Here is an 18,897-nt window from a genome sequence, read left to right on the forward strand (position 1 = left end):
AGACGACGGACGCTCACTGCAAAGTTACTCTAAAAAGTGCCATACAGCCACAGCCTCGGAAATGAAGACCTTGCTAACAGTCGATTGAAGACTCAATGGGGAGGAAGGACAGAACGTGCCGAATCTGGGCGACATATGAGAAAACCCTGTCGACTAATCTCTAGCAGGTACCCTAGAAATGAACCGTATCACCATACCACGACGAGACCGAGACGAGAACCTGGTTGATTCAAGAGACTCTGGTACCTCGTTGCAAACACGCCATCCTCTTCCTCAGTCTCGCATACTGGTATCCCCAGATCATCTCTGTCCCCATGCCGAGACTGCGCCTGAATCAGATAGTATCACAATACCAAGGAAGATATACCACTATAGATTGTCAAGACAGTTAGTAGGGCTCGATAAAGTTATTGTCCAGTGGAATGTAGTCTTGCCTGCTTGTTGATGACGGCCATTGAAGGCTAGTCTTGCCAATATCTAAAGCCAAAGAAAAGGTACAGCTGTAGATGGCTATTGTCTCTTGATGTCCAGTCATGCCAGAAAAAATTGGTCACCAGGTGAGAGTAATTGTTAAACTGATTCAATTCTCTTAAATGAGAGTATATTTCATTTCTCTAAGTGAGAGTAGTTTGATTTACTTCAAGTGAGAGTAGTATGATACACTTTAAGTGAGAGTGGTTATTATCAGAACCATTCACTTTAAAGAGCGATGGGTCAACAGTGAGAGTAGTTTATAGCCAGTGACTCGTCTCAGCCATTCTATTTCTGAGTATAAATACCTCTATTTCTATCCAGAATCCTCTCTCATCCTCCCACCAACTTCTCTTCTTTCCTCCTCCCCAGACCATTTCAAGATGGCCCTACATACCGATTCTTCGCTGGTTGACATCCAGCAGCAGGACACCGTCCTCCTTGACCTGCGAGCCGAGATCATCAATGGTCTGTCGGCGTCTCCTCGCACGCTGCCCTCCCTGTTGCTGTGGGATGAGCGTGGTCTATCCCTGTTCGACCAGTACACAACCAGCTCTGCCTACTATGTGTACCGGAAAGAGCAGGAGATCGTCAACCAATACGCTCTGGAACTGGCCGATCTGGTTCCGGCAGGGTCCATCCTGCTTGAGCTGGGATGCGGGTAAGATTGTGTTTCTCCAACCAGAGAAAGCTTTGCTCCATGCTAATATATGAATCCTGTTAGGAGCCTGTCCAAAACAGCCGTCCTGCTCGAAGCCCTCGAACGTCTTCAGCGCCCCGTCACATACTACGCTCTGGACGTTTCCTCTGCCGCTCTCTCGCAGAGTCTGGCCCGACTGACCCAATCAATGGGTGTGTGTCGGTTCGTCAGCATCCAGGGCCTGCTCGGCACATACGACGACGGACTAGCCTGGCTGCGCAGCAAGTCTTTGTCGGAGAGAACCAATACCCCAGTCACCATCCTCTGGCTGGGCAACAGCGTGACCAACTCCGGCCAGCAGATCGCCCGGGACACCCTCGCCCAGTTCTCCTCCGTCTGTTCCTGTCAGTTCCTGCTCGGCGTGGATGTGTGTCAGGATGTCTCGGCCGTGATGCAAGCCTACAGTCCTGCAGACCCGTCGCATGCCGCCTTCATCATGAACGGTCTCGTCCACGCCAACAAGGTCATGGGTCAGGAGGGGGACACATTCGATCTAGACGACTGGACATTCACTACGACCTTGAATCCAACTTCACACTCTCTCGATGTGGCGTATTGTCCTCGTCGTGACGTCCAGGTCACTATCGACGACGACACGAGCCTGTCAATCTCCCAGGGTACACCTGTCAATGTGGTCACGAGTGGGAAATGGTCTGACGAGGATGTTCGGACTGTTGTTGGCGCTGCCGGGCTACAGGTTCTCCAGGTGTGGAATGATGCAGAGGGCAAGTGTGGTCTCTATGCTTTGGGGGCAGAAAGAAAGGTCTAGTCACTGAGATACACAATGCACAATTGATCAATAGATAGAATAGATAGAATGAAACTATCAATAGGCTGGTCATCTTCTGCATTAGTAGAAATTAAATGGCTTCTATTGAACCAAGTGATATCAGAATGAAGCGTTGACATTATCTTACTCCTCCATTTATATTAATATTCTACTATTCTAGTACTTTACAATTCTACAATTATATATCTTCAAGCCTACCAGCATGGTCTCAACATAAGAGCCAGGGTCAGAGTCGTCTGGCTACGAGAGACTATGAACCTCCAATGCTCCAGCCAAAAGGACTCCGTACCTTCCCTTTCTGCAGATTCTTTAGTCGTGCTTGCCTCCAAAACAAACATTTTTTGCTCAGTAGTTATAGGGTAGCCTTGATCAAAGGAACCTCAACCAGCGAGACCAAGAATCATTCACTGTAAGTATTATAAGTCTACAGCTTTATAGACTATGCCTGATTATATTGAATACCTAGGTAGTTAAAATGCCAGCTTCTGAGCCGCCCATCTCGATCCCCCTTGCCCCTCCTTACCTTCTGCCCCGAGGCAGAATCTGGACCAGCACTAGACAGCGAGGCCAGCGCGTTATCAACGTGCTGGCAGAGCTGGTCCAGGGATCAACCCCACAGAATTTGTTCAAATATTTACTCACTCTTGCTGTGTGTTTTTTTTTTCAATGCTGCATACCACCACGATCTTTCCAAAAGCTATCAGATACGCCGGAGAAGAGCTTGCCTCAGTCTATATGTCGTGCGCTCGTCTTCGTGAGGGAAATCCTACGTGGACAGACAGGTGACCCATCCTGGAGCAAAGCCCAGGAAGTTCTGTCAAACGAAAAGTACGAAGCCATTGTTTTGGCAAACTTGTTGAACAAGACCCTCCAGAATATATATCACAGGTATGTTGAACCATCCTTATCTTACGGATGACAGGCACTAAGTAGCTATAAGTAGGAGATGAGGCAAGAAGACAACCAAGAAGACTAACAACAATATAAACACAAACAACGACATAGACCAATAAAGAGAAAGATTGCAGCAGTACTACTGATGAGCCTAATCTAAAGCATCAAAAGTAAAAAAGATTCGGCCTACAAAGAACTGGTACGGCAGACTATATTCATTGTTATCAACAAGACTATGACCTTCTTATACCAAAACTACCATTTAGTCAGTTAGTAAGAGAAATATCGCCTAGCATGATTAAGGGCAGGGTAAGGTTTTAAAGTATTGCAATTTGCGCACTGCAGGAAGCTGCAGAGGCAATGCTTATTACTAAGTTTATAAGTATACTTCTCTCATTATATTTATTATTAGAATTATACTAATCAGTGTCATAACTAGATATAAATCTTCTTGCAATTCATGGGCGGCGAGTGATGATTCAGCAGCGCGATATGTTAATGCTGCGACAACTCAAAAAAAACATCACAGGGTTTATATTCCCCGGAATGACTGAGTAGGGGCGGTGAAGAGACGGCGTTCCAAATTAATAATAGTCTAGTTAATAAGATACATTCATTCATTCTACTGGTCTGTGTGCACAGCAGTAGTTGACATGAGCATATGTATTTTTGGAAAAAATTTTGATTTGGCGGAGTCCAACCTATAGTCCGCCGTAGTTACGTCAAATCTCCGCAGTTTTCAATCAAGCAAATTACTCCAACGTCACATCAATTATTAGGGAACCCTGACCTTAGTCTAGTCAGCAAACCACATTATTAGCTAGTTAGCGGCCAAGAATAACCTAGACAATACAGACCATTATACTTGCATTCTCCTACATCAATCCCAGAGACAAAGAATGGTTAAACCGCTTATCTTCAAAGGCGACAAGCCGAAAAAACGCAAACACCGCGACGCCGACGAGCGTGACTCCCGCGCCAAAGCCCCCAAAGCCAACCACCTGTCCGAGACAGCAGCAGAAGACGACACCGAAGCAGCGGCAGAGGACCAGAGCTGGGTATCCGCCGACGTTCCCTCCGACATTGCGGGCCCTATAATCTTCGTCTTGCCCTCAGACCCGCCGACATGTCTTGCGAGCGACGCGAACGGGCAGATCTTTGCCAGCGAGCTGACGAATTTGATTGACGGCAACCCTTCGACGGCGGAGCCGCATGACGTGCGACAGGTCTGGGTTGCGACGAAAGTGGCGGGGACAGAGGGCTTCAGTTTCAAGGGACATCATGGGAAGTAGGTAAAGCCTTGAGTTATATATAAGAAGCCCTGCCTTGAGACACCTGGTAGCTAATCGGTTGGTAATAATTAGGTACCTGAGCTGCGATAATCACGGCCTCCTATCCGCAACCGCCAGCGCGATCTCGCCCTATGAATCCTTCCTTGCGATCCCCCCCCCAGATATTCCCGGCATGTTCTCCTTACAGACAAGCGGAGGCGACAAGGAGACCTTCCTAAGCGTGCGCGAGACGACCAGCAAGAAGTCTGTCAGCGGGACTGCCGTTGAGATCCGTGGCGATGCGACGGCCATCTCCTTCGAGACCTCGCTGAGGATCCGTATGCAGGCGCGGTTCAAGCCGAAGTTGAAGCTTTCGCGTGAGACCAAGGCGCGCGAGAAGATCAGTCGGAAGGAGCTCGAGGCTATCGTCGGCCGCCCCCTCGAAGATCATGATGTCAAGAGACTGCGGAGAGCGCGCAGAGAGGGTAACTTTCACGAAGAAGTCTTGGATGTGCGAGTGAAGGGGAAACATGATAAATTCGCCTGGTGGGTTTTTCCTTTCTTATCCAACCTTTCTTCTCTGACACATCACCTTTTTAGAGTCCTACATTTGTTGGCTCGACCTGAAAGTGTGTCAGCACATAAACTTAAGAGCTCTCCACAAAGCATTATATCCAGAGTCAGAAGCCTGAGGATTCTCCCACGGGGTAGGGACAGCACAGCATCTACCGCTTAGCTGCCAAGGCATCGAACACGCCATCCATCACAAAGCAGATGGGCCGCGTGGTGAAGAATACAGGCTCTGGAGTGGTTAAAAGGATCCGGAAGTCCTAATATCTACAATTGGGCTACAGCATGAGTTGCTCAATACATTAAAGAACAGATCAAGTGATTTAGACTCAAGTCTTTGCGTTTCATAATCAGATAATGGGTATCGTAATCTCACAATTGGCTCAAAAGACCCTCCCAGAACTATCGCATTCATGTCCAGACCATATGCACATCGTGAATCGAGAACAATCTTCACCATCCATATCCATCCCTTACTCCAACCGGGATCTAGAATACAGAGAATCTAGAGGTGTTCTGCATAGGAGGAGGCTGCATGGGGAGGACCGCTGGTAGATGGGGATAATACCCTTCCGGTAGGACACTCTTCTTGCATAGGGGACAAAAATTGCCTCTCTGCATAAGGAAGCGATCAATGCACGCAGAGTGGAAGATATGGTTACAGGGTAGCTCTCTAACCATGGACTCGCCGGCGGTAAATTCATCCAGACAGATCGCACAGGTCGTCTGCGTTTTCCATGGCTGGCAACCCTTTGGCTCTTCTTTCAATTCACCTTCTGCAGACAAGCCGGCACCCCGAGTCGTCACTGTAGAAGGTGCAGGCAAAATAAGGTCTTCAGAGTTGGGCCCGTTGATTTCTCTCCAAAAGGCAAAGGTACTCCGCTTTGGAGCAGGGTCAGTGGTCTTGTCTTCGTGAAGCAGAGCCTTGGAACGACATTCTTCGGCTAGAATCGCTTGCTGCGGGACGGCGAGGTCCGGATACTTGTATAAGGGAAGGCTTTCGAGAATCTCCCGGGGTACTTTCTGCTCTCTGAGTCTTCTCATGCGGTGACGCTCGAAATTCTCCTGTCTGACCAGTTCTCTTCCTCTTCTGTTTGTAAGAAGTTCCTCCTGCTGGAACCAATGACGACAGTGTACTAACCACCAAACGACGAAGATCGTTATGACTACAAAAATGACCAAGACAACCAGCCAAGTTGGCCAAAACACCGTGCTCGCTGGCTCTGGACGAGGTTAGAATAAAGGAGCCGACTCGCCCGGGGGGGGGGGGGGGGGGTCCATCTTACGCAGGTAGATCATCGTGAAAAGTCTGATGTCCCCCAGTTGACCAAATGGTGAAATGTTCGTGGAATTGGCATGGCTCGCGTTGCCATAGATAGAGTCTAGTGTCTTGTTTCCCGAGTACAAGGCGAGTTGGTCCATCAAGTAGTTTCCCGACGGCCCTGGAATTGCGTAGACTGGGTAGTGGTTCTGAGATCTCCAGAGCCCCTTATCGTCGAGGTTCCAAGAGTTGCTCTGCGGGATAGGAGGCTTTTTAGTCTGGTTGTCTGTTGGCCGGTAAACAACCATCGCCCCTGCATCTGCAGCGCGAGCAGCGGCGAAATAGGCCTGAGTACAGTTCACAGAAATCCATGGAGCCAGCCCGATGAGCTTGTATCCGTAGTCGGCCACGTCCTCTTGCCGGGTCACATTTGAAGGCACATATCGCGCCGTAGCCTCATTGCACGGATCCTTCTTGTCGAGAGTGGGGACGAAGAAAAGGCCTGTTATAGTCCCTCCTTCATCAGAAGTATTCTGGCTGGACAAGGTCCGCACCTTGCCGTCGATGACAAAGTGGAACTCGACACTTTCCTATCCCAGAGAGCTGTCAGTATCTGCAGCCATCTATCGTTTGAAACAGACAAAGCATTCTCTTCTTACATTGACTGTTGGAGTGCTGTTCACAGCCCGGCCTTCACCAGCAAAGAGTGTGGCAGTTGTATCTATCTTATTTGCCGTTGCTATATATTAAAAAGTAATCAGTTAGTCTAGTCATCGATCTTCCTTAACACTACCAGGTCTTAACCTAGTGTGTCCCCCACACCAAGGATCCTTACACATATTGGAGATATCCTAGGGGCTACCTGGGTAGCTACCTAGCTGTATGTTGATAGATAGTATAGAAGTTATTCAGCTCATCAGCATTAAGCATCCAGCACGCTGAATGGACGTCAACTTTTTGTTTTTGGAAAGGAAACTGTAACAATTCGCTCAAGAGAAAAATCAGCGGAGAGAGGAATGCATTGGCGAGGGCGAGGTCGAAGAATGTAGAGATTCTCGTTGAAATCGGGCTTCGAAGCCCTTGATTGCTAGGGTCTGTACCAAGGGAGTCCACAGCCTAAGGAAGGGGATGCAGAGAGGTGTTGAGGAGGCGCCTAAAAGATTGTAGGGGGTGAAAGAGAAACGATCAAGCAAAACAAGTGAGAGAAGTGAGAGAGGGTCTGTGAAGAAATTATCCTATTGTGAATGTAAACAAGAAGTATGCCTGGTATCGCAACCTAGGATACTAGATAAATTAAATCTCATTTCTCTGAGCCTAAAGCTGTAACAAGCTTCAAAAATAGCGGCAATGAATTCATGTTTACTATTTCAATCATCAGACAATATGTATAGACTGATTTCTATTACTTTGTTGGAATTGATGGCATAGCTATACAACCAGTGCATCAAGCACAGCCTGTGAGGCGCGGTAATCCACGCGTCGAGCCAGGACAGTTCTCGCAGTGGCCATAAGATGGATCTGAGACGATACTAAATACCTAGAATAGCTGTTGGAATGAGTCCAGAGAGAGAAATAAGAGTCCTGTAGATAACTTGTCGCTCAAGGTAAATAAACAGTAGAAGATAAAGGAAGATCTGCAGGGAAATCGGAAATCGCCTCAATCATCACGTGATGTACACCAGCAACTGCCAACCTCATCTCGTCATCCTCGGAATGGACTGCGGTCGCTCTGCATCTGAATCACGCTCTGCTGACCATCCAAGAGGCGCTGTCTTTGCGATAAAGTGTTCTCTAGAGTTTGACTGGACGCTGTTTCTGGAGGAGGCCTCAGAAATATGGTGTCTACTGGTTGAAGGGTTGATTCAGCAAGCCTTGCTGATTATCTTTTATGACAACGATATGTGCTATTGAGCATGAGAGCTCTAAATTAGTATTGTTCCCCATTAGTTCCTCATTTTCTAATCACTCACCATCTTTTATAGGTTATATCTCTCCTTTTACCTTACAAATCGATATATATAGGCATCAAATTGCCTTCTACAGTAAGCCAAGATGCCATCTGCGAACAAGGGAAAGGGGAAGGGTCGGGAGTCACGCCAGTCGCACAGTCGGAATACTACACCAAGCTCCGGTCTAAGCGCTGGCCTGCCCTCAAGCGCTCCTGTTCCAAGCTATCTCGATAATGACGTCTCCAAACTGCTCGTCCCGACGAGTATACAATACAATGATCTGCTGGAGGGGGTGGGTGGGGCTGGCTCGATACCCGACTCGAAATCGCTGGAGTCGTTGATGGAACATTTGAATTCTCTCAGCAAGTGGGCAGAAGCGCGGGAAGATGCGTGCAATGCGTCTATGCGCGAGCTGTCGCAAAGACGCAAGGATGTGCTCGAAGAAGAACAATTCGAAAGCGTGAGCGTGAAGATGAAACGAGAGGTTGACGACGAGGATGAGCCGAGCCGCGCGACTAAGGGTACGAAACTGAAGAAACGTAAGGACCGCGGAAGTCTCAAGGAGGACCGGCCACTGGCCCACGGAGCTCATGAGGTCTCCCGCCAGGACGGAGCGGAGACCAAGGTCGAAGGTGGTGAGTTTGCTGCCTCCCCCCCCGCCCTCAGAATCCACCCCAAATTGTTTGCTCTTTCTTCTCCCCCATTAAAGCTTGCTAATCTTTTTTCTCTCCAGCTGCGTCCCCTGCCTCAAAAAAGCTGAAGAATATTGCGTCCGAAAGCGCGTCATCTCTCTCCCCCCCGTCATTAGCCTCTCCACAACGAACTGGCCCAGGTGACGGCCCTGCCACAGCTGCATCACCCATGTCAGACGACAGTTCCGACTCCCACCAGCCTGAGCCAGCACCCAGTGTGCCCCAGGTTCAGGTTTTTGGGCCTAATCCCCTCAAATTTGACGACCCCACCATCTATCACATTCGCGATATCACGCCTGACATGAGTGATGATCATAAACGTCAGATCTACTCCGTTGCTCGCTTCCCACGAAGCGACTTGAAACATATGATGGCCGGTGTTCTGCCTGACAAGGACTTTAGCAACGCTAAACCCACCAACCAGGTCAACGCTAACACGTTCCTAACCTACATCGACCCTTTTGTTCGTCCATTGATGGAAGAGGATATTGCATTTCTCAAAGAGAAGGTTAGTCAACCCTTGCGAACCATTATCTAGCCCAACAAATCCCTGACATGACATAGGGCGACCGCGCCACTCCTTTCATCATGCCACGACGAGGCAAAAAACACTACTTGGAGACCTGGGCCGAAGAAGATGGGGCCTTGAGCATCGACCTGGCCAATTCAGATCGTGAACGTCTTCCCTTGAACCAAGGCCGTGGAAACATCGACCAGGTCACCGACGACACTGTAGAGACTGACAAAGTTTCCGTTGGTCCGTTGATCAGCCGTCTGTACTCCTTGCTCCGCTATGAACACCGTAATTCTCCCGAGGAACCCTCTACCAACGGTGACGGCACGACCAACGGCTTCATAAACGGCGGCGATTCAATGGATATTGACCACCCTCCCCCGACCGAGTCAGAAAACAAACCCCTTCCATCCGCGACCTTGTTTTCGGACGCTTCTTTAAGCGATTTCAAGGTGCCTGCTGTCAAGCTCGACCACGCCCAGCTGGACGAGCGTCTCAAGGCAGAACTGCGCCATGTTGGATTCCTGGGACCCGACGAGAACCCCGACTACGACGCACACTACGACGACGACATTGCGCAGCGCCTGCGCCTCCTGCAGAGCGAATTGAAGAAACAGATGATCACCAACAGCGCACGCAAGGTCCGCCTCCTAGACATTGCGCGCGAGCGCATGGCCCACCAGGAATTCACAACCATCCACGACGACCTCGACTCTCAGGTTCAGCAGGCCTACCTGAAGCGCACGCGTACCCTAGGAAAGAGCAAGAAGGGCTCCCAGGCCAAGCACCGACCCGGGGGCGCCGGGGGCGGCAGCCACGTCGTCAGCGCCGCGGGGCTTAGCCGCCCGGCGATCGGCGACGTCGCACGAACTCTGATGGACCGTCGCAAGCGCTGGCGCGACTGCATCGGACCCATATTCAAGGACTCCAAGACCAGCGTCCCCAGCACCGGGGAAACCGTCTTCGACCCCGTCGTCATGGCGGAATATGAAAAGGTCGAGCTGGAGGGCTGGGACGAGGAGCAAGAATGATTCAACGAAGTGATTTCATGCAATTTTTCGTTGTTTCTTTCTTTCTCCTTTCTTTCGTTTCTTTCTTTTTTTTGGAAGTTCGGTTGGCGTCATGAGACACGTGGAGTTGATACGGCCATAATATCATACCCTTTTTGAAACTAGCTAGTTGAAAGCTAATGCAATTGCTTCTCCTATGAGACAAACGGTTCCCAGCGTCCTTGCCACACAAATGGTGTAATTTACCAGAATCCTTTCTGAGAACCAGACGGAAGATCGAAAAGTTGAACCTCAGCCTGATTGGCGAACACACCTCAGTATTCTAAGGTTGTTCTTTCTCGACATATCTCATGACTCAGTATCTTTTTGTATCCATTTAGACATATTATACAGAAGATACCAATTGATGCAAGGCTGCTCAATTGTATTTCTTTTCTTGGGTAGATTCTCGTCAAATTGCCTGCATTGACTGATTGATCAATCTTGGTCCTCCTCATCATCTATGGATGATCAGGATTTCCCCGTGATACCGCTTCAGCCTTCCAGTCAGTTCTTTCTCGCTTATTTGTAGCTCTGTGCAGATCTGATCGAAAGAATGCTTCCCATCCAGATACTTAGATAGCGCCCTGTCGTCGATTGATTCTTCATCTTCATCCGGGGCGCCGTTTCGACTCCCACTGCGAAGAGACGCAGAGGGCTCCCGGCTATGACCGTCTCCGCGATCACTCACTGGACGACTAGTAACCATGCCCCCAGGGATAGGCCCGGACTCATCGATCACACTGCCAGCATATGGACTCACGGCACCTCCGTCTCTGACCGTGGATGCTGACGAAACCGGCTGAGAATTGTTGGCGGTCGAGGCCTCCGACTTGAGAGGGGGAGCCGGGTTCCCCGTCGCAATGGCGTACTTGTGTACTCTGTAGAGAAACCCCTTGATGATGCCGAAGGTGATGAAGCGGCGGATATCGATGTTGGCCAGTTGCCGGCTGTGTTGGAGATACCACTGTTTGACGTTCTGGCCTTGCCTCAGGCTTGCGTAGAGCTCGACTATCCCAACACCGTCCACGATATCCCGGCTTTCGGGTCCTATGTTTATACTGCCCTTACTGCTTGTGCTGGTTTCGCCTACGGCATCACCAATGGCCGGCCACACGTCGTCTAAGTCTGGGTGGTGCCCGTTAGAGATCACTGGGATCATTTCATTGCGGGAGCTTGACATGGGACCTCCGACAGAGCCTGGCCCGGTAGGCGGTGCTATGTTCAGGCCATGGTGTGGAGAAAAGCGGGTGTTGACGTATCGGGCACATTCCTGCTGCATCTCTTCGTCCGATGCGATGGTACTATTGAACTGGGCAGTAACGGCATAGATGGCAGAGAACGAGAAGATGTCTAGAATGAATAGACACCCGTAGTACAGAAGATGGCGGATGGCACGGCAGGTAAGGGAGAAGTCGGCGTTGGCCAGTATTGAAATTATGCGGACGCTGTTGACACCATTAATGTACGGAACGATCTGCCAGTTTCAGTAAGGTACAGCAGAGCCGGAGAAAGAACCACCACCTACCCTTTGCATCGTCAGGTCCCAGTTGTCATCCATAAATGCATGGTAGCGGACAGTGAACAGCGGAACATGCCACGCCTTGACTGGTGGGGGTGGGTGATAGCTCGGGAAAAGCTTAATGTTGAGAGTATTCAACTCATCTGAGCAGTTAGCCAAATACAACGTATAAAATCATCAGAGACAAGTGAAAGACCGACTCACCGATTGGAATCATGCATTCGCAGTAGTTGTTCAAGTCCTCCATCATCATCTCGCATAGGCTGTACACCTTTCCCTCACCGCTCTTGGAGAAATCTCGCGAAAGAAACCCATTCTGCTCCTCCAAGCCATGCATGAGATCTGCAAGCTTCTGCACCACACTCCGGTATGTACTGAAATCCTCTTCTTCGGCCAAGACGATACAGAAGTTGAAGATGAACTCGTTCCGGTCGTACCGCGGCGATGACATGCAGATTGGGTACCCCAGTATGCGATAGCCATTCGAGCACACCTGGATAAGATTGCCGCAGAGTTCCTGGCGGGGAATCACAAAGAACGAAATGTCGGAGAAAGTGAGGAAGAGCGGTTGCGAGGGAGCGGTTGCGGAGGGGACAATGGCTCCATCGGGGACTTGGTGGACGACCTTAGGACCTGTGGATGACTGTCAGAATATCATAATTATCAATTATATTGCAGAAATTGTGTGTAGCTACCCTCCAAGGTGTCGAATTTGCTGTAGAAGATCGCTTTGATCATGGTGACGGGTTTAGAAGTGTGAGGTGTCTGTCTTGGTATCGCGGAGAATTGCCCGCATTCACGCGTCGAACAAGATCATGGAGAGGTCACGAGAGGATGCAGACAGTGCGATTAGACCGAAAAAATTCTTTGACGCAGTACAACATTTTGTCGAGGGCAAATCGACCAGAGACATGCGATTGTCGCTGTTGAGAGTCGAACAGGTGGGGGAAGCTTTCGAAGACCGCCCGCTTATCGAACATCTGGGTCTGCAAGGAGTAGTATTATGGAGTATTTTTGTCCTTTACAGGGAACAAGGTTCAACAAGGTATTCCTAAGTGGTATGGACTGGAGGTTGAGTGTAATTTATTATATAAGTGACTTCTAATAGTTAACTAATGCTTTGATCCCCGAACGTAAAATTTCCCCCCCCTTTTAAAAAAGGGTCAGTCAACATGGCCTCCTGATCAACAGAAGTGCATGGGGAAGAGAACATGTAAATCGAATCAACCTGACCGAAGCGATAAGAGTGAGCAACATGTCCCTGAATCAAAGCGTTCGAATAAGAATAAAGGGGGTATTGATAGGCAAACAATAAGACCAGACAACAGAATTAGAAGAGCTGAAAGGAGAAAGAAGAAACAAGAAGAAATCTATCGACTGCAAAGCCAGACGGAGCGCACACTAATTCGCAGATAACTCGCAAGCAAGGATGCGCAACAAAACGAGTTGAAATAAGGAAATATGAGATGAAGAATGAGCGATTGAGAGGAACGGAAATGGTTGAACGATGATGGATACCAGTAACCACGCTAGAAATGCATAACCGATGAAGAAGGGCCCCGGAGAGAATCAATCAAACAGCCAGCTAGAAGTGGGAATTCCGATGAAATGCAAAAGTTGAAATGGCAAAAATGAATATTGGATGAAAAGGGATCTCAATCTAGACGAGCATCGAGCTCATCATGCAGTGCCAGATGCCTGGTTGGAAGAACGCCGAATGGCAGTGTTGGAAGCAAGCAGATCCAACGAAGAGGGCTGCACATAAGAACCCGTAAAGTGTGCAAGCGCAGTGGTGAGATTCGCGCCGTTTGAGCGCGGTAGTGGAGAGGTCGGGTTGTTGGAAGCGTAGTTCAACGGTCGGCCGGTACGGATTGCGTTGATCATCTCGGCATAAGCACCTCCTCGCTCAGAGGCTTCCTTCAGCCATTGTTCCCAGACCTCGTCAAGGGGGACATTGGCGCCTCGCTCGCGGGCTGCCGTGGCTGCAAGGAGTCGGTTGTTCAGCTCGACTCCGCAGCTCTCGATTTCCTCGTCACTTGACTCGTCGTCGGATGATTCTCGAGACACGTAGTCGACGACCACTTCGCTCATCTCGTCGGCAACAACGGTGGCCGCGGGGGATATTTCGAGGGGGGAGTCCAGATCGCCCACCAATTCCGTTCCTTCGTAATAGTGTACTTCAGCAGACGGCGTCGGGGCCGGTGCGGCCGGCTGAACAGTGTCGGCAGTGGTGTCCTTGACCTTGACCCCTTCTTCCTTCTCGTAACGTTCGCGTGCGGACTTTGTGCCTTCCCAGCGGCACAGCGAAGAGATCTCCGCCTCTGTGAGCCCCAGGTGGTCGAAGACTCGAAACAGTCGTCGGTGCCAGGGGAACCGGCTCAGTCTCAACCGATGAGGCTTGTACGAGTAGTCCAGCCCCGGGTACTGGGCTTCAATGGTATCCAAGCCACCGTAAAACGTACACGTCTCAATTCGCACTTCAGGCACTAGATTTCGGGTGATATGAGCTGCAAAGGACGCTGGGTCGCTGGCTCGGGGTCGAGGAAATGTTGCATTGTAGACCAGCTGGGTCAGGGATGGTTTGTGCATGGCGACCAGCGAATACTTTGTTCTGACTCGGTTGCTTGCAATTTCGTGTCGTCGGTTTATTTATATCTTTCTTTCTTTCTTTTCGATGATTCGGAGAAATGATCGTGAGGATGGACGCGGTGGAAAGGACGGAAATCAGCGTTGACGGTTTCAGAGCTACCAGAGGAGGAGAGACCGAGAAGGGGGTGGCAGCCAGGAATTAGTGAAGGAGGCTGCAGGCACAACAAGACTTGGAAGGGCAAAAGCGGCAGCCAGGGCTCGTCTCTCGCCTCGTGAGAAGATCAGGGAGTGTGTGAGTGTGTCTGTCTGTCCGTCTGTCTGTCTGTCTGAAGGAAAGTGATGCTCTAAAGGGATGATGAAGCTTAGAGCCTAGACCCAGGCATCTGCCTCGGTGGGGCGGCCCAGAAAGTGGTCACTGTCACTGGTGGGTATAGTTAAACCTGTGTATACTGTAGAGCATACGATCATCCTCTCCCAGCGATCTCCCTCTCTTGACAGGCTATATGACCATGGTAAATCAAGGTCGGAGACGAAAAGGAGGAGTGTGCTCCTTTAGGGGCCCTGTGTTCCTGGCTACTCTCAGTGGAGGCGAAATCAATCTAGTCGGGGCAGCTGACCCTGGCAGTTCAGCTGCTCTGGAATGAAGATCGCTGTCTGTCTGTCTTTTCCTTTTTCTTTTTCTTTTTCGCCCCTCGATTGGAATGTATTTCCAACCTTGTTAACTATATCGAGTGGGTAAGTTGCACCCCCCTGGACCAGGCGTTTTGTCTAACCTCTAGGAACGCGAGCCACAGGCCCCCGATCGCTTCCACAGAGATCGACTGATGATGAGATCTTGTAACGGTACTCCACTGAACAGGGTGTTAGTTGTCCATCGTAGGCGTTATGCCTCGGGACAAGGTCTTGTACAGAAAGAGGGGGTCGAAGGAGAAGGGCCACAGGATGCAAAAAAAAAAAAAAAACTACAACGATGGCGGGTATGTGGACGGCGACTTTATATGCTGTTCCCTCAGCTCGGTGGGACAGTTGGATCATGATGGTCGTGGCTGAACCATGGCCAACGCATACCATGGTCTGTCTCCTCATCTTCCTGTCATGACAAGCGACAGATGCTGCTACTCCGACAGCCCTCAGGATTGTTGAGGCGAGACGAGGTGCTCCACTGTCGACCTGCAGGCGCTGAGTCCATTGCCGACCGTCCACTAATCACCGCCGGGCGTCGTGACAACAACGCTTCATGCAAGGCCACTTGGTTGTCAATAAAGCCCTTGCTAACTCAGGCGCCACTGTCGTGGCCACCGCCTTGTCGACTGCTGCCACAATCCCTGGTCGGGGAGAGCGATTTCTTTGTGGGAAAATGGATGAGCACGCGTTGGTTCTATGCATCAGGGGCTTTGGAAGGAATAAATTCTCTAGATAGCTAATGGGAAAAATTCCCTCTATTAATTTGCCCTGTGATTCGACAACCCAGAGAATTTCCGGTTCAAAAATCGCTTATTGGCAATATTGTCTCGGTGTCGAGTTTCTGTGCAAATCTTCAGGTGTAGCTTTCCTAGTTCAGAGTTCTACAGAGGTGTCACGTGTCTGCTTCTATCTGGAGACAGCTCATGAACTGCTTCTCCTTCCCTTGGGCATCAACCCCAGTCCAGATCTATGCAGTGAGTCAACCGTCGAGCTGGCCCCTGACGTTTTGGATTATTGCCAATTGTCTCGGTGTGATTACGATGCAACTTCACCCGGCGCTTGGTTCTAGAACGTCCAGCCAATGTCGACTTTTGACGGGTTTGTTGAAGGTAAGACTCCACAGCACGTTGTCTTTACATCTTCGAGAATCTAGGCTCACACAATGAAAATATAGAATTTCCATTCATCCAAAGTGCGGAGAAAGGCAATTCCCTCTCATGTCCGATGCTGATAATCATACCTCAGTCGATTATTTCCGGAAGTCGCTTGATAGACCACCTCCGCTAGCCTGCTTCCTCAGCCATGTCCACAGTGACCATCTACAGGGCCTGGAGTCCTTCAGAGCCCCGTTCATCTACTGCTCAGCAGCAACTAGAGAGGTACAGCTCTTGTGCGTTGGTATTCTACAATGTAGTTGCTTTGTACTGACAAGGGCCAGCTACTGTTGCGGCTTGAAAAGTACCCCCACCGTATGAATTTCAGTAAAGGCATCCTGGAATCACGGAGGCTGCATTACAAACACTTAGCGAAGCTTCTGGTTCGTCATACCCTTGCTACTTTCAGAAAAAGCACTTGCCTAACCCTGAATAGAGACCGATTCCCTTGGATACCCCAACAGAAATTGAACTAACTCCTCGACTACGGATCAGAGTCACCCTGTTCAATGCAAATCATTGCACAGGGGCAGTGATGTTTCTCCTAGAGGGTCAGGGTAAAGCAATTCTATATTCAGGAGACATCCGAGGTGAGTGGCTTATGTTTAACCTTTATGGGCCGAAGAACTGTAGAATGGGTATCGTTATGGAGAGACCGTCTGATGAGATATTTAGCGGAGACCTGGTGGGTGCAAAGCCTTGCCCGAAGTCCGGTGCTTCTCCCTTATTCAAAGGGCAGTAAACAGCTCGATAGGATCTATCTGGACACTACCTTTGCCCGAAGCTCGAATGTGTACCGTGAATTCCCACCCAAAGCAGAGGGAATGGCCGAACTTTTGCAAAAGGTTGGCGAGTATCCAGATGACACTATCTTCTACTTCAGAGCCTGGACGTTTGGTTATGAAGATGTTTGGATGGCTCTTTCTGCAGCACTTGATACAAAGGTCAGTATCTATACAAGAATGACAATGGCTGTTCTATCGCTAATAAGAAGGTAGATCCACTTGGATCCATATCAACTAGGGTTGTATCGTTCACTTGCTGCAAAAAAGGGTATCGCAGGACAAGCTCAAGAAGCGTCCTTCCTGTGTGGGTTTGAGCTAGGTAATACATTCATTCCTGGTTGTCTCAGCGATGATCAAAATTGCCGTGTCCACAGTTGCGAGCCGGGAGTATCATGTTCCACGATTGCATCTCGAAAAACGGTGTATATCACCCCAATAGTCAATCGCATGAAAGATGGATTAGAGGTTCCTGAAGCAGGTGCTGGTGGAGGCGATGGCGACCTCTTCCAGGTCCATGAGCTTGAGCTACCAGATCCGGAAGCTTTGGAGGAGTTGAAGAAACTGTGCTTTAAGCATATCCATGATGACAATCTACTCTCTCAGACTAATGAGGCCCTTTCTCGGGCTTTCAGATCACAGAAGAAAGCGCTATCATTGGAAAGATATGGCGTAAAGAATGACGGCGAGATATCCCTCGAGTCTCTCGTCCAGATACTTGGCCGTGGTCATTCTATTGCCACCTCTGAAGAAGATTTACCTAAGATTTCGCGTGTGATACACGACCGGTCAGGACGACCGCTTCCGAAAGAAATAGTATGCGTGCCCACTCATCGTCTCTACTTCATCGAGGAACATGGCTTAACAATATTCTAGCACTTTCCCTACTCTCGCCACTCATCATATGCGGAGTTATGTGAACTAGTGTCAATTTTCAAACCCCAAGACGTCTACCCCTGCACCGTTGATCCTCTCACTTGGAATGAGGACGTCTCGATGCGTCATCTGTTCGGCCATCTCTGTTCCGGGGACAAGTTCACACACGACACCTACATGAGAGAAGTCCTCGCCAATGAGGCATTGACTTCTAGAGCAAGGCCGCATAATGAACAAGAGGATCACTCTCAAACCACTCAGAGAAGCAGCAGCAGCTTTTTAGATGGGATATACGAGACGCAGCACGGCGCCTCTCTTCCTAGAAAACGATCGTTCGATGCCCATTCGGCACCAGACAGCAGCCCTATCCATATTCCTGAAAGTATTCATGCACATGCCTGTAAAAAGAAAGGCTCTTTGCAAAAGAGCCCGCAGGCACAGCATCTACCACTTCAAATCTCGGAGTCATTTGTTTCGTCGGATCGTGCCGAGACAGTAACAACACATCAAGGCAATTCCAGTTGGCCAAGCCAGCCGTGCTCGATCGCAGACCCTTCTATGGAAGCCCAAAGGGCCAAACGCAACTATGTCCGACAAGCATGGCGATTTTTGAGGAATCATGAAGAAGAGACAGCGTTCCACATCGGCCCGCTTCCCTCGACATGGCCGTCAGCAGAGCAGGACGGTTTCATACCGGCCGAGACGGACCATTGCCTTTCAAACGAGGATGCAGCACCAGAGACATCGCCGATGCAACCAGAAGAAGACAGCCAGCTGAGCACTGCCGCGGTATCCATTTCCGAATCAGCCTTTTCCTCCTCGCAGCAACATTCGATTGACTTCGATGACGATCTCGACAATATTCCATCCTCGATTCCTAGAGAGCCAACGTCAGAACAAACCCTCCCGGCTTCTCTCCGCCGCACGATTTCTGCGCAGAACCGACGAGCAGCGTACCTCGCCGCCAAGGCGGATAACTACGATGCGTGGAATTCCGTCTCGATCATCTCGGCGGGTGACAACCATACAGAGCCAGAGATTGAACTTTGACATCAACAACATTCAATCATATATAGACAATCATCATTATAAATACTCGAGCTAAATGGAGTGGAAAACGGGTGCTCGT

At 49.7% G+C, this 18,897-nt stretch overlaps 7 protein-coding genes across 7 annotated transcripts; 4 read left to right on the forward strand and 3 right to left on the reverse strand.

The window, feature by feature from the left end:
• Positions 1-872: 872 nt before the first annotated feature.
• On the forward strand, positions 873-1,883 carry ASPZODRAFT_29861 (hypothetical protein; the record flags this gene model as incomplete). The annotated part of the gene is made up of 2 exons (XM_022728193.1): positions 873-1,132; positions 1,196-1,883. Coding segments are annotated over 2 exons (948 nt in total), but the record flags the coding sequence as incomplete, so codon positions are not given.
• A 1,716-nt stretch (positions 1,884-3,599) lies between these two features.
• ASPZODRAFT_24669 (hypothetical protein) lies at positions 3,600-5,141 on the forward strand. The gene is made up of 3 exons (XM_022727970.1): positions 3,600-4,143; positions 4,220-4,672; positions 4,727-5,141. Coding segments are annotated over exons 1-3 (843 nt in total). The 5' UTR covers positions 3,600-3,754; the 3' UTR covers positions 4,728-5,141.
• Positions 5,142-5,185: 44 nt separating this feature from the next.
• ASPZODRAFT_15225 (hypothetical protein) lies at positions 5,186-6,796 on the reverse strand (the record flags this gene model as incomplete). Its single annotated transcript, XM_022725832.1, has 4 exons — positions 5,186-5,919; positions 5,983-6,547; positions 6,617-6,696; positions 6,778-6,796. 4 exons carry the CDS (start codon positions 6,794-6,796, stop codon positions 5,186-5,188), a joined length of 1,398 nt encoding a protein of 465 aa, XP_022582289.1.
• Positions 6,797-7,674: 878 nt separating this feature from the next.
• Positions 7,675-10,143, forward strand: ASPZODRAFT_158669 (hypothetical protein; the record flags this gene model as incomplete). The annotated part of the gene is made up of 4 exons (XM_022726362.1): positions 7,675-7,887; positions 7,940-8,541; positions 8,640-9,106; positions 9,163-10,143. Exons 2-4 carry the CDS (start codon positions 8,010-8,012, stop codon positions 10,141-10,143), a joined length of 1,980 nt encoding a protein of 659 aa, XP_022582290.1. The 5' UTR covers positions 7,675-7,887; positions 7,940-8,009.
• A 237-nt stretch (positions 10,144-10,380) lies between these two features.
• ASPZODRAFT_1776819 (hypothetical protein) lies at positions 10,381-12,726 on the reverse strand. Its single transcript, XM_022727083.1, has 4 exons — positions 12,379-12,726; positions 11,888-12,316; positions 11,690-11,826; positions 10,381-11,638 (listed from the first exon to the last, which is right to left on the reverse strand). The coding sequence occupies exons 1-4, from the start codon at positions 12,419-12,421 to the stop codon at positions 10,619-10,621; spliced, it is 1,629 nt and encodes a 542-aa protein (XP_022582291.1). The 5' UTR covers positions 12,422-12,726; the 3' UTR covers positions 10,381-10,618.
• Positions 12,727-13,050: 324 nt separating this feature from the next.
• ASPZODRAFT_1777244 (hypothetical protein) lies at positions 13,051-14,683 on the reverse strand. Its single transcript, XM_022727084.1, has 2 exons — positions 14,373-14,683; positions 13,051-14,317 (listed from the first exon to the last, which is right to left on the reverse strand). Exon 2 carries the CDS (start codon positions 14,270-14,272, stop codon positions 13,364-13,366), a length of 909 nt encoding a protein of 302 aa, XP_022582292.1. The 5' UTR covers positions 14,273-14,317; positions 14,373-14,683; the 3' UTR covers positions 13,051-13,363.
• A 1,202-nt stretch (positions 14,684-15,885) lies between these two features.
• Positions 15,886-18,818, forward strand: ASPZODRAFT_94616 (hypothetical protein; the record flags this gene model as incomplete). The annotated part of the gene is made up of 9 exons (XM_022730486.1): positions 15,886-16,065; positions 16,131-16,148; positions 16,202-16,335; positions 16,395-16,493; positions 16,547-16,700; positions 16,786-17,054; positions 17,109-17,708; positions 17,769-18,168; positions 18,280-18,818. Exons 1-9 carry the CDS (start codon positions 16,038-16,040, stop codon positions 18,816-18,818), a joined length of 2,241 nt encoding a protein of 746 aa, XP_022582293.1. The 5' UTR covers positions 15,886-16,037.
• Positions 18,819-18,897: the final 79 nt, after the last annotated feature.

The sequence above is a fragment of the Penicilliopsis zonata genome (genome assembly GCF_001890105.1).
Source record: "Penicilliopsis zonata CBS 506.65 unplaced genomic scaffold ASPZOscaffold_5, whole genome shotgun sequence".
Taxonomy (NCBI): domain Eukaryota; kingdom Fungi; phylum Ascomycota; class Eurotiomycetes; order Eurotiales; family Aspergillaceae; genus Penicilliopsis; species Penicilliopsis zonata.

Excerpts from the sequence above, each read along its gene's own strand:
- ASPZODRAFT_24669 (XM_022727970.1), top strand. The coding sequence starts at position 3,755 with ATGGTTAAACCGCTTATCTTCAAAGGCGACAAGCCGAAAAAACGCAAA. Across the intron at positions 4,144-4,219 it reads TTCAAGGGACATCATGGGAA|GTACCTGAGCTGCGATAATC; the intron begins GTAGGTAAAGCC and ends GGTAATAATTAG.
- ASPZODRAFT_1776819 (XM_022727083.1), bottom strand. The coding sequence starts at position 12,421 with ATGATCAAAGCGATCTTCTACAGCAAATTCGACACCTTGGAGG. Across the intron at positions 12,317-12,378 it reads CAAATTCGACACCTTGGAGG|GTCCTAAGGTCGTCCACCAA; the intron begins GTAGCTACACAC and ends AGTCATCCACAG. Across the intron at positions 11,639-11,689 it reads GGGACCTGACGATGCAAAGG|ATCGTTCCGTACATTAATGG; the intron begins GTAGGTGGTGGT and ends TGAAACTGGCAG.
- ASPZODRAFT_1777244 (XM_022727084.1), bottom strand. The coding sequence starts at position 14,272 with ATGCACAAACCATCCCTGACCCAGCTGGTCTACAATGCAACATTTCCT.